The sequence below is a fragment of the Cyprinodon tularosa genome, unplaced genomic scaffold (genome assembly GCF_016077235.1).
Source record: "Cyprinodon tularosa strain WSP-4 unplaced genomic scaffold, ASM1607723v1 ctg5, whole genome shotgun sequence".
Taxonomy (NCBI): Eukaryota; Metazoa; Chordata; class Actinopteri; order Cyprinodontiformes; family Cyprinodontidae; genus Cyprinodon; species Cyprinodon tularosa.
Window position 1 is genome coordinate 562,498 of NW_024039229.1, and position 14,253 is coordinate 576,750.

At 36.7% G+C, this 14,253-nt stretch overlaps 1 protein-coding gene across 1 annotated transcript in view; it reads left to right on the forward strand.

The window, feature by feature from the left end:
• grin2da (glutamate receptor, ionotropic, N-methyl D-aspartate 2D, a) overlaps positions 1-14,253 on the forward strand; it is a 277,394-nt gene that overhangs the window by 133,842 nt on the left and 129,299 nt on the right. Inside the window, exons 5-6 of the mRNA XM_038302815.1 lie at positions 7,124-7,311; positions 13,333-13,473. Coding sequence (XP_038158743.1) covers positions 7,124-7,311; positions 13,333-13,473 — 329 coding nt within the window. The remainder of the gene's footprint in view (positions 1-7,123; positions 7,312-13,332; positions 13,474-14,253) is intronic.

Here is a 14,253-nt window from a genome sequence, read left to right on the forward strand (position 1 = left end):
CGAGCAAGTGGAGAACATTATGCATCTTACCTTGTGACGTTAAATGGGACATCAATTTAAAGACAAATGCTGTTCCTTTCCTTTCTATTCTTTTTCAAATTATTATTCAGAAGTGTGAAAGAGTCAAACTGAGAAAGGCAAACAGCTGCAGCTGAAACTCTACTAAATATTTGCCCTAACAAATTTTGCTGCAGCAACCAAGAAAAGTTTTATTCTTGGTTTCTCCTCTCTCAGAAAGTCCACTACTTAATAACAATAACAGAGGGAAAAATGCTCCATGATGGAGAGGTCACACTTTAGGAAGCTCTCCAAAAATATGCCTATCCTTTTTCTGCCTCTATGGCCTCTCTTGCCCTCAGGGTGTTGTCTTACTGTCCCTGTGTCAGCATCATCCATTTGAATTTAGCCTTTTTCAACGACTGAATGAAAACCCACGTCCTCGGATATCCTGCTTGCATTTATACCGAATGCTCACCAGCAGCCTCAATTGGTGGATGACCTAATTTATTTTTAGTCATCTAATGTCGATTTGCAAAAAGAATACTTATATCATTGACTTCTCGGTCTTAGTATGAGAAGGTAGGCAAGTGAGATCAGTTTATTGCATAAAATGATGGGGTTGTGGGTGAGTGGTATTATAGAATTTATAAGGCAAACCTACTTTAAACTCTACTTTAAAAACTTTTATTGTCAAAAGTGAAGCCTATGAGGTCAACAGGTGATGCCATTGTCACCTGTCCAAAATATATATGGAGAAAACATTGCTTTTTCAAAGTGAAGCATGCACAGCATCACAAAGGGTTATGACAAGGAAAATCCAGTTCAGATTCATATATTGAAAAAATTTTTTGCCCCTCTCTTTGCTTAACAAGAACAATGACACCCTTATCAAGAGGGTAATAGAGGGAGATAATAAAGGCATCTTGGTGAAAGTCACAAAGCCATTTGTGCTAAATGCTGCTGCTAAAGTGTGGAAACAAGTGTTTGCTTATCTGTTTCTATCTCATGGTGAAGGGAAAGTGGTGGATAGGCTTGTTCAATGCCAACTTCCTTTAAAGGAAGCTAAATAACCATTCTTACATCTAAAAAAAATACAAAAAACAATATAACAGTAACAGACTGGTACAAGTGGTAAATGAAATGAAACAACACAAAAAATGCAGTGGTTCAGTGAGCAACACTGAAACCATAATCCAGCAGAAAAAGAGCATCATTGCATCATAAACCCACCAATGCCAGGCACATGCATATAAAAACATGTATGCCACAAGAGAATATATCCTGTTTGCTTCCCTCTATTTAAAGTTTCTCCAGCATCCATATTGATCCCTAAGGGGGAGTGGTTAGGGCATAAAGCTTGGAATCCTGAGGTTCTGAGTTTGAGCCCCAATCCGACAGACTGCCACTCTGGATCTCTGACAACCTGACAATTTACATTGTTATGGTGGCCAAAACACTTGAAATTCTAATAAACTTCTAATAAACTTTTCAATCAGTCAAATATTTTCCCTGCAACTTGATGAATGATGAATATTTTAATAATGCCTATCAACATTTTGGCCATAATGCTGAGTCAGAGAAGGTTTATCATAAACACTTTCAAATAACAGTGGAAGATTAGTTTAATCAGGTCTCCCATATCAATAAATAAAAAAAAGCTTGTTGAAGATCCTGAGCTAAGACCTTGGATTGGATTGATAAATACCATAGCTCTACTTTAATCTTTTTTTTTATTCATGAGTGAATGGGTTTAAGAGATGAATCATTGCACTCTCTTTCATAATTCATAGTGCTGCAATAACCAGACATTAAAATCAGAAACAGCAGTCAGAAGGTGTTTGATCCTGATACACAAATCTGCTCTTCTGGGTAAAATACCTTGATCTATTGATCTCTTGGTGAATATGTATGCCTGCTGCTTTGGTGGCTGAGGAGAGGCTGCAGTGTGATGCAAAATTAGGAGTGAGTTCTTTACATCTGCATGTTGTTTTCTAATCACTGTAAGTTTTGCAGATTTTTTATTTTTTTTTCATACATGCCCAGCAGTCCATTATTTAGTTGTAATGAATAAAATAAAATAAAATAAAATCCCTTTCAAGTGTTTGATCTTGTTTAGCAAAAACTTAAACAGTGTAGGAAAAAACAGTTATACTGATAAACAAATTCTTTGGTTATAACATTCCTGGCAGGTAATAAATGGCTTAAAATCTTTGATAGAACTATGCACATATAATAAATAATATTTATTCTCTCTCAGAGGAAATCTATTTAAGAAACCATAACCTAAGAACTTGTGTTCTCATAAAGAAGACCTACTGCTGGTTTTCCCAACCATATTACAGGAAGCCGTAATCTGATAAAGTCAAATTAGTTTTTTTTCTCTCTGTTTTGGTTCCTTATGCAAGCTAACATTTACATAATTTTTCAATTTGCAATAACATACTGATTCCGTATTTTTTTATTAAAAGCTAGATAATTTGTCTGTTCTGTGAATTTTTTTGTTTCAGAGCAGAATGGGCAGGTCCTCTAACAGCTAAACACAAATGTTTTCAGTTTTCTCTGATTTAACTCTTTGTAACACACTTAGTACTTAGGATGATTGATTTTATTTGAATCCTCTGATCTGATTCAAAAGTAAAAAGATCTCTTTCTTACCGAGCGATTAAGCAAAGTCTTCTTAAAACATTGTGTTTTGACACCTTTTACTTTTTTACTTTGTTTCTTTCACTGTGTATGTAAATCTCGTAGTGTTACAAATTGTGATCCGATGAGTCTTTTTCAAGCGCACCTCAAGTTAGAATTAGCTTTCATTGCTTCACCCGTAGAAAATTCATGTCTCTAAAAAACATAAACAGGCCTTAACCTCTGAAAACCCTGCTAATATGAAATTATTGATGTTACGTGTTCTATGCATAATCTGAGGCACTCAGGAGGGTTTAGCGCTGCATGCGCCATTTGTTTTATTTCAAAGCCTGCCGTTGCTAATTAGCATATGGCACGCATTGCTTGATGATTTGTATCTCAGTGCTGTGACTGGTAAGAAATGCAGCAGCCATGCTGTTTCCTTCTGCATGCCTCATTCAAGGTTATCATTAAAGAACACAAAATAAACGACAAATCAAATATTTTAGAAAGAAACAAGCTGTGAAATGCTTTTCAAACATTGTCTTCCTTTTTATTTAAATGCTAGAAGCCTATAGCTTACCTAATGTTAGTTAAGTAACACATCGAGAAGGCTTCTAAACATGTTTATACTAGCACACATTTTCTGGGGTAGTGGCATTCAATTAGGCTTAATATAAAATCTTAAAGTATTTTAGGCTTTTAAAATATTGATTTTCTTGTTTTGTTTTTGTAATGATGTCAAGATACAAATTGGAAAAAGAAGAATCCAGTGATAAGTTGAGCAAACCAAATTGACATAACTTTTGGCTAAATGACGCAACATCAGTGAAGACGGGTTCACTGATTGGACCACAGATGTGTGTCATCATTTATAGTAAAACTATATTAGATTCTGTTGATAGCCAAAAGTAAAAATAAAAAATGTCTTAACATGTGCAAACTGGTTTTCATGGAGAAAGCTGAACTTAAAAAAAAGATACAATTTGTACTTTTGTGGCACCCGAGAGGTGCGATCGTCTTAAATAAAACAACCATAAAAACCAAACAGACTGCGGCGATTGTGAGCAGGGCTCTAAAAAGTTTAATTGGTTAAAATCCAATAAAAAAGAGATAAAAAGATAAGTTAAAAGGAAAAGGGTTAAAAAGAAAGATAAAAGATTAAAAAGAAAGATAAAAATCCAGATGGTGGAGATCAGCAGAGTCATTGGGCAAGTCTGTTAAAAGACGCGCACTTGGCGGGTATAATGGAGGGCACCGTCCACCCCAGCGCTGGGTCCTCGTTTCGGCACGCTGCGCGTGTGGGCCTCCCCAGCGTAGCTGGCCTGCGAGGTCTCCTCCAACACGCGCCTCTCGCCAGCGTGCCTCTGCGCCTCGCTCCATGACGGGCCTCTCTGCACCCCGCTCCGGTGCGCGTCTCTCCGGCGTGCGTCCTTGCACCTTGCTCCGGTGCGCGTCTCTCTCTCCGGTGCGCGTCTCTCCACCTCGCTCCGGCGGGCCTCCTGCCGTCAGTCCCCAAGGCTCTCCCGCTGCTTCCCTCTCACTCGCTCCGTCCGGCTCCCTCCAAGATCGGCCTTCCCCAACCAAACCTTCCCATGTCCGGTGTCTGTCTCACCAACCAAGCAGCTGCCTTTTTTAAATCAGCGTCCCAGTCGGCACGCTGCTTAGTTGATTGGGGACACCTGTGCCGTTGTGGGCGTGTCCAGGTGTGTGTGGCAATGTGGCCTCCAAACAAAATCCGAAAAAACATGCAACACACAAAATTGAAAACAAGCAGACAAGTTCAAAATAAAGAAAATCCAAAATTAGAAAACATGCAATAAACTTAAAAAAAAGGGCCACATTACCACACTTTGGGTCTAAATTGAGCTTAACTGTGTTTGTGGCAAACATTTTAATGTTTGTGCCATTGTTAATATTTGTAGATTATATTTTAGTGTGCAGACAGCACACATTCAGGGGTGGAGGATTTGCTAATCCAAATACTTCAAAACCCACACAGTGATTTATCAACCTGAAACTAATTGTATGCACATCTATTTTAAGTGTGTTTGAAAGTGAAATTCAAACTCACAATCAAACATGTCTGTGGTCATTGTGGCCACAAAGAAGGCATTTGTAGGCCAGCCAGACTGAAGTACATGAGCCTAATTCAGTCCGGTAAACAACTCTTGAGTCCAACCAGATATGTCCGGACCAATCACAGCGCAGGAGGCAAGACTTTACAATGGATGACTCTCAGCACCAAATCTACTCATAATGCAGCACTACATTTCTGCTACCGTCACAACAAGCTGGTGACTCCAAAGGAGCAATGAAAATTAACAATGTACTTGACAGCAAACCTTATATCCTCAGATGTTTGAGGCATAACCAGCAGAAAGAGAGTTTCTTCGATGGCTTGACAAGTTTCACAGACTGCAAAGTTACAAAAAAAAGAGCATGTTGATGAGAGTGTTTGCATCACGGTAGTTATTTAATCGGTTCTAACCTGATGAGGTTAGTCCCCCCTTTGAAAAAGCTTTACCAGACTCATATGCCGGGTATACGTCGTAACAGACTGGCTGACCGGGCATTGGTTGTATGACAGATTATAGAGAGACTAAATCAGCCTTTTATCACCCGAAGAACATCTCCAGGATTAAAGGACTAAAGTCCAAGCAGGATCTAGAATCACTGAATGGATCAGCAACTAAATACAAAACAGATCTGCTGTCAGTGTATCAACCTCCCAGAGCACTCAGGTCTTCTAGTTCAAACCCGAGCTAGAACCAAACACGTAGAAGCAGCATTGAGTTCCTATGCTCCACTTATCATCCATGACATGCCTTTCTTTTTTTAAAGTCCACTCTTAAACTGCCAGCAGCACATGCAATTTACTCATTCAAATAAGGCAAATTACCCACGATAATCCCATTTATTGCACATGCATTTCTTTTTTGTAAAACAATTTTCACTCCTTATTGGAATTAGCCCCAGGAATGTTGGAATTACTCTGTTATACATTAATGTATCCCACACAACTTTGTCTAATCTTTTAGAGAAGATTCTTATAGATAGTGACCATTATGTTATTGATTTATTACTATTTTCAAATGGTACAATAATGTGTTTCCTTAACACAAACAAATGAATTACATTTATCTAGATTTAAAGTACTTTAAAAGTTTTTTTCACTTTATAAATGTTAAAATTCAAATAACAAAGCCCTAGTATTACCATCACAGAATTATATCACAGCCTAGGTGGTGCACGTATGGTGTGTGGATTAAAGATTCATTTAATTTCATTTGTATTAAAGCAGCTAAGCTCTGACAAACACGGACCTGAAAACCCATGAGGACTCTAATTAAAAACCAAATTAGGTGTCCATCATTATAAAAATGCGAAGCTGTACAAGGTCTAACAAACTGCTGGAGTGAATGGTGGTTTATATGTATTGCTTGTTTGGAAACATCTTGATTCAAGCATCAAAGCAAAACAACAATTTTTAAGAGTAAAACAAGGCCAAGACATTTTTTTTCCCCCCATCAGAAATATGGATTTTCTATGTAAATGAGTCTGTCTATATGCTGACTGCTGAGGTGGTGTGATAGATGGGGATTGAACGTCTGCGTAGACCTCATGCCAACCTTGAACTGGTCCTCTGTCGGCTGAGTAGGAGGATCGGCGTCATCTGGCCATCTTCTCTGACGACAGTCACAGCAGTTAACATTCAGCATGTGATTATAACGCCACACGCCTGCTGGTATTGCTGCTGTTCTTCCATATTCCAGTGTTGACTGATTGGAGTTTTTATATGTTCACTTATTGTCTTCCGAAATGGTGGCACACATTTTCCCAAAGTGCTTCCTCTGAGCAATCATCTGAAGGACTCTTATAACCCCCCTAGCCTCTCACACACACATTCTCATCTTGCTATATGTAGTGAGAACCACATCTTCCATTCATTTTCTGTCAATTCAAGCCTTTCTATGCCCAAACCAGGGCAATAACCCTAACCCTAAACATTACCAGTGCTTAATGCAAGGGTTAGCAAAAAAGAAAGCGAGCACCATCAAAATATCCTCTCTTTGGCACAAGAGATGGTGAGTTCAGGGAAGTGGTCCTCACTCTGATGCCAAGAAAGGCACAAACACACAGACTGATTAATTTGTCTTCCTCTTGTTGATGGCGTATGAATAGAAAATAAAAATGCAATCAGAACAAGATTCCTAATTTTTTTGAAGTGGAACTTCTTATTTGTAAAGCATTTAACATTAAGTACAAATCTGCTACGCTATATAACATATTAACAAATTAATATCCTGCACAATGCTGAATAGAGTATGGAAGGTCATGGAACCAAGTGAAAAACTGTAAGGATTAAAAATGTGATCTTTATCTGTGTGTCTTTGCTCTGCATCCATCAAAGTGTTTAATCTAAATTGGTGCTACACTCTATTATCTCCTTGGTTTATAACCGCCACCTGAACGTCTTTGTCCTATAATCCTCTGCCAGGTCCGTCTGCTGTACTCCTCTCTGGAAGAGGCTGAGATGATTTTTCGGGCAGCCTGGGCAGCAGGACAGGCCGGCCCAAGTCACATGTGGTTTGTCGTGGGACCTGCCCTGTCTGGATTGGGCTTGGAAGGACTGCCAAAAGCCTTGTTTGCCATCAGGCCTCAGGGCTGGAGGGACGAGCCACGCAGGTATGAGCCAAGCAGCCGATTCCCCATAGGTCATATTTGGTTTTTAACTAACTTTCTAACAAGGTGAGATTAATGCAAACTCATTCCTCCTGGTCAGCTCTGCCTTTCACACAGATCTAGTGTCTCACCTCACATTTTCACGTCCAAACCAGATTTATCTTGTCATGCAAATCTCCTGTGAATGTGAAGCAAATCTCACAGCAGTAAAATAAATTCAAGAGAAAACTGACAGATTAATTTTTCTTTTCACCATTTTCCTAAAGAGCAATGGGCCATCAGATGATCCTAAACAAAGAAAAAATCAGATTCGTTGTTTACTTCACTTTCAGTTATTCAGGACCAGATGTATTAAAAGAAACACATATATTAAAAATTATATTATGTTTTCAGTGTTTCACAAAATACTCTTATCTTTATAATGTTTGGACCCTTATAACACAGCAAGACAGCTGTCTGTCTAATTACTTTATTCGTTGTTAGTGATTCTTTGCAGATAAACCTTTCTTTGGACATGGAAAAAAATGGCCTCGTACATTTTTACAATTGCTTCTTGACATTTTATGGACTAGAATATTACACAAAAAAGCGTTGTTGTAATGCCTGACTTATTCTATTGCAGGAAGTTCTCCTTTATTTAAAAGTAAGTTTATTTCCCTCATTGAATGAAGAATTTACAAGGATTAGGAAAGTCCTGCACTCCTAAGCCTTCACTAAAACCCAACTTGGTGATTTGAAAAATGCATGAGGATCAGTAAGAAAATAAACACTCTTTTTTTATACTGCAGAAACACTTTTTGTGAATCCATGTTGTTTTGCTACTTCAACATTCAGAGGTACACAAACCTGTTTTAAGGCATGCATGATGCATCCTCTGCAGGATTGATGTAATTTTACAGAGATTTTTATCTCGATTTTTCTACTTGAATAATTGATTGACTTAGTGTGACAAATCCAATAAAAAAAAAAAAAGACATTTACATTGGTCATCTCACCTGGAGATTAGTATTTCTCGGTGAACCCTCATTCCAATTAGCATTAATTGATGAAATTGGAAAAAAACAAAAACAAAAAAAAACAAAAACAAAGCACATCTGTCCAGGATAAATTTCCATTGAAATGTGTCAAGTCATTTTAAGCCTTACAAGCCATTTAAATCTACTGAGCTTTAGAATCCCTTTTCACCCTGACAAGCTACACTTTGCTTTCATCAGATTTTAATGCCTGAAAAATGTTTGCACACGCTCAACGCAAAACCCAAGAGAGCAACAAAGTTGTCACAGCCATGCATAACATGCCCATTCATTCTAATACACAGATGTTACAAGACAGAGGCAGCAGACCTAAAGGCGTTTGATAAACAAAGATGTCTTCCTTTAAATGTTTGATAGGGCCCAGCAGCTGAGTTGAAATGATTATTTAAATTTGTTCTTTTTCTAAAAAAGAAAGAGATAAATTTCCTTGTTAAGGTTAATGTTGTAACATCTGCCAAATGACAGCGCGGGATATGGCAACAGTAGCTTTATTGTAACAGGATGGGTTACTGTAGGCCGTAACCACGCCAACGACTGCAGACCAGCCACCTTACAGAACAAACCCAAAAACTAAAACTCTTAATCTCAGTTGCTGAAAAAAAACAGCGGCTCTTTCTAGAAAAAAATTAATAAACATTTCTTCCATTACGCTGTTCTTACTCGCTCCACACCTTCAAGGACCATGGGAAATTATAACATCCTAACATTTTACGCTACAATATTTTTACCCCGATTTGGTCTTCAAAATGTGCTTTTTCTAGCCTGGAAATCATTAGAAGATGCTTATTTCTGATGAAAATAGTTTTCTTATAGCTAGCTGATGGTGCACAGGAAAAAGTGTTGGAGAATAAGCACTTTTCTTTAGTAGAGGGAGAAGATTTTTTCACTTTCTCTCCCACATCTTTAAGAGTATTTCCAAAATGGTTTGTCCACATGGACCAATATCTGTAAGTCCTATATTTGATCTTTACAATTACTGCAAAATAAGGCTTATTGGATGGAAAATAAAAAAATGTACCCCAAAACAAGTTTTGTGACATTGAATCATGATGTAAATATTAATCAACCAATAAAGTAACTACCCAAATGATTAAACTAATCCATTTTCAAGATGGTGTTTTGAGAATTTTTGTCCATCCTTTCTCACAGAACAGCCATAAAATACCAGAAATGGACTTTACATTTTGATTAGTGTGATATGAAGTTATTGTTCACCCCAGGCCCCAGTCGGCCTCGGCATATGACCGCTCACATGGAGCCTGGTTCTACTTGAGGTTTCTTCCTCTTAAAAGGGAATTTTTCCTCCTTACTGTCGCTACAAGCAAGTTTGGTGTGAGGGATTGTCTTCGAGTCAATGATTCAATGCAATTAGGGGGTTTTCCTTACATAGAAAACTGAATCAGTTGGAATATATGATCTGGTTGAATTGTCTCTGTAAAGTGCCTTGAGATGACGTGTTGTGAATTGGCGCTATAAAAATAAACTGAATTGAATTGGTCATTCTATGAGTAAATATGTTTAAATTTCCTTTACCAGTATCTTTAACTTCATGAACCTAATAATTACTGACATGGCTGAGAAATAATATAACTGCAACCAGCCCCTTTATCCGTTTCATTGAGTATTTATGTTTACTGCATGGAAGACTACGTCTGTCTAAAGTGTCAGTTTCACTTTGTATGATACAACTAGAGGACATAAATAACAAAATTGGATTTTAAATACATTTGTTTATTAAGTTGTTTGGTATTAAAACCAAGTGTGAAATATAGAGTGTTAGAGTTTAATGGTTGAAATTAATCAGAGTCAGTTTTGACCTTAAAGGGCCTCCTTTAGCTGCAATGCATTACGCCTGCTGCAGAATCTTAACAGATATTTTCTCCAAGTCATAATTGGGATGTGTATCCGATGTTTCCCGAACACATTCAAGTTGCACGTTTTTTGCAGAGTTTAGAATTTCCCCCAGAGCTAAACAGTTATTTCGAGTCACGTGTAAAATGGAATTGTCATCGCTTTTTAAGCTGATTGAAAACATCAAACCCTGCGAGATAAGATTTTCATTTATCCTAGCTTCATCACTTTTCCTTCCAGTACAATCAGAAAGGATTCCAACAGAACATGCAAAAGGAAATGATCTGTTTCTGTTGAAATGGGAGCAGGAGGAACAAGCTGAGAGCTTTTTTGCAACTCTTTCGCTTACTTTTTGCTTATATGTGCGTTTTTATGCCTTCTGCTTTTATACTAGTCAAGCAGTTTTAGTCATAACTGAATAGTAATGTGTTTTTTATTTCTTTATTTTATACTCGTTCATGTTCTCAAACTATTATTGATTTAAACATTTTCTCTAATTCTCATTCGGAATTATTTCCCATTTCGTAATATATTCAAATAAGTTTTGAATTTGTTTGCGTAGCTTCTCATTGGTTTTTTTTGTTTGATGTTTTATTGACTTTCCTACCAGAAATGGCTGTGGAACATCCACTGACTCATTGCAATATTCAGGGTTATGCTGAAACACCCTAAAAATCCACAGCCGGTAGGATGGTGACAGTCACATTTTTATTCTGTTGAACTCTTGCCCTGTTACATTTTTTCAGTTTCTCATTCTTATTCCCTGTAGATTTTCAATGGCTGGGTGAAAAAAGCCATTCATTGAACATAACTTTTGTTTTTTTGTTTGTTTTACTCTGCTTTGTTTTCTTCGTTGTATGTTTCTATTTTTATTGTCAGCTTCATGTCAAATGGGACACAAGAAATTATTGCTTTTTTTATTGTCATCTCAAAGAGCCTTTCGCTTCTTTAAAGATTCCTGCAGATCAAAGAAGGAGCTATTAATATTTTTCACAGAAACCTAGATATTTTTATTTACTGGGCACATGCATAAATTTAGAACCCACCTTTGCTGTAGTATTTTGTGTTTCCTCTGTGTGATTTCAATCTAAATTTTATTTATTTATAATCAGCCATTATATCACACACATCACTGCTGGGTGTTTTGACGATTACCACTGCCTTCGCCCAGCATAACTTCATCCATTAGGAAGTACTTCTCTCATCAGGATCATTTTTTTTCATATCTTTTTATAAGATATATAATAGTTCCACCTACAGTTCCTTGTAAAAAATATTTAGACATTTTAAAATGTTTTTTATTTTGCCTCGTTGTAATAAAAAACTCTATAATATATATTTTCTTTATTTCTTTAACAAATTCAAGTTTAATTGATGCAGCATGAATATGTATCCAGTCCAAATCACTTTGATGAGTAAGATCCAGAGCAATTAGCAGACTTCAAAAATAATCTAATTGAATAAGTGAACCGAATAAGTGCACTTTGAAGCTCTCATGCTTTAGATTGCTTTACAATGCAAGTATCCTAAATCTTTTTAGTTGACCCGAACTTAAGCTTTAAGTGAACGCTACATTATTTAAGCAAAACAATGAACTGCCATTGACGATCAATATCTATTGTTTACAAATTACTGACATATGAAAATTGAAAGTGTTTGTAATTAAGTGTCAACATCCTTTATTACATCCAGGTAAACCGTTCCAACTACTTTCATCAAAGTGCTGATGAAGATTCTCAGTCATCCAGGTCATAGTTATTCCGTAAAAGTTTAAAAAATATCCACTGGACTTGGTTTCCGAGATTTAATATTTGAATTGAGAAAGCGTCCTGGAGAGGTGGCGACACGTCTTTAAATCTTGGAAACCAAGTCCAGTGGATATTTTTTGAACTTTTACGGAATACTTTTATCAAATCAAATTAAGATCAGATCTTTTTTGCTGAATAATTGCAACAAAATCCAATTTTAAATTGTCCTTATTTTTTGCCGTAACATACATTAAGAGTAACTGGGATCTTGTAAAATGTGATGGAAATATTTAAGGGCCTTTAATTACCTACAAGATGTTTGATTAGCAGGACTATGGTGCTAATGCTGAAAGTCTGTATGAGGGGCTGTGACTATATAAGAATCTTCAGTATTAATTTTTTTTGTAAAAATATCCTCATGCATGTTGACGTCCTGCAGGACAGGTTTTTTGTTGAAAATACAGATTTTAGCATGTACAGGACTCCAATGTAACACTGATCTATTAATCTACCTTAAGAGTCTTAAGTCACACCAAAATGATCTTTAACAATATAAACCCCCATATAAATAGGCTGTTAATCATCACGTTTAATTTTATATATATTTTTTGTTTGAATTGCATTTTTCTTAGCTGGTTGTTAATTGTCGCTATACATCTACAGTATATAGAATGTATCAATTTTACATTAGAAGCTGCTTCACAAAGCAGAGCAGCTCAGGAAAAATCTGTGGAGAGCAGCTGCTCTCTCCCATCCAGCACTCCATCAGAGATCTGCCATCTGAGACATGTTTTCACATCAAGACAAACTTGACTGATGCCTTGGTAGATCAAACAGAATTCAGGATGTGATGACTGTGCAATGGCAATACTGTTCTTTTAATACAGCACCTCACATACCCATAAAAAAATAGCTTTTTCTTACTGCAAAATAAAAAGTAAATAAAATAAAGATGAATACTATTATCTGCATAGCGAATTACAAATGCATTTACAACAACCCTCAAATAAATTATTATCTGTGGTAAATCATCAGAAAGTGTTGATTTAATTTGTCTTTTTTTTCTAACCTCTTTCAGCAAAATGTCTTTTTGCCTAAATGTTTTCTTTACCACATTTCTACAAAATGTACAAACTGAAGATAAGTGACAAGTTATGCTGAAACAGACATATTTAGATAAAGGAGATGCACGCCATCAATCATTTGTAATCCGGGTTATATTAAAGAAGTATTATTGTAATTTACACCGTATAGAGGTGTAGTTTTTTTTTTTTCCTTTTATTACTCTTGCTTAGTCAGTTTCCTTTCCTGTTGTGCACGGCAGTGTCATAGAAGACATTTGAAATGTCCTATTATCTCTGGCTTAAACTCTTCTCTTGTTGATCCTGCAGACGTATTGCCAAGGGAGTGTCTGTGCTCACTCATGGGGCGATGGCTCTGCGGAGGGACCAAGGGTCAAACAGTCGAACCCAATATGCAGGGAACTGCCAAAGTGATGGAAACCAGACCCATCGAGTGCCGGACAGAATCAGGTGAGTGCGGGTAGAAGAAGGCAGAAGGGGTTTCTTTGGTTATTGATGTAGTTTAAAACTGCAGGATGGGGTCAAGCATTGCCTTGCAGATCTGATAAAGGAAACAGAATCAAGAGCAGAGAGTTGAGTCATTACACCGCAGATACCTCAGTGAAAATACACATAGAGGTCAAATGAAAGCTTAATATTCAATAAAGTGCGATTTAATTAAAAATACTTCATGAATCCTGTTTTGTGTACATTCTAATGCAAGTTGTTTATATATGTTTTTTGTAAGCAGATAGTGAAAATGGTAACAAAAAGTTAAATAAATTGAAAAATGAACAAAAACATCTGTTGTACGTGTTGATAGCTTTAGGCTCGAAGGATCTTTTGTTGCAGTATGTCTTGCACAATCTTCTGGAGAGGATGCTGACATTTATCCATAATATATCACATTCCTATATATTTCCATAAAGTACTGCAGTAGTTTTTACATTTTAGATATGTTCTGTGGTGACCTGCAGACCAGCAGTGTGTGCAGTCCTAATTTATTATTGTTTTAAAAGCAAAGACTATTTGGTCTGTATTTTTCCTTTTATCTTATTAAGGTTTTTCATGAGCATCAGATGTGAACACATGTGTTCCTGTTTTGAGGCTGCTATTTTTCACAGATATTTTTTTTTTTCATACTGATAAAAATTATGCAGAATAAGTATCATAATAAATGTAAAGCTAGAGAGCTGATTAAAATGAAAATCCATCCATTTTCTTACACACTTATCCCGGGGGAATAGGTAT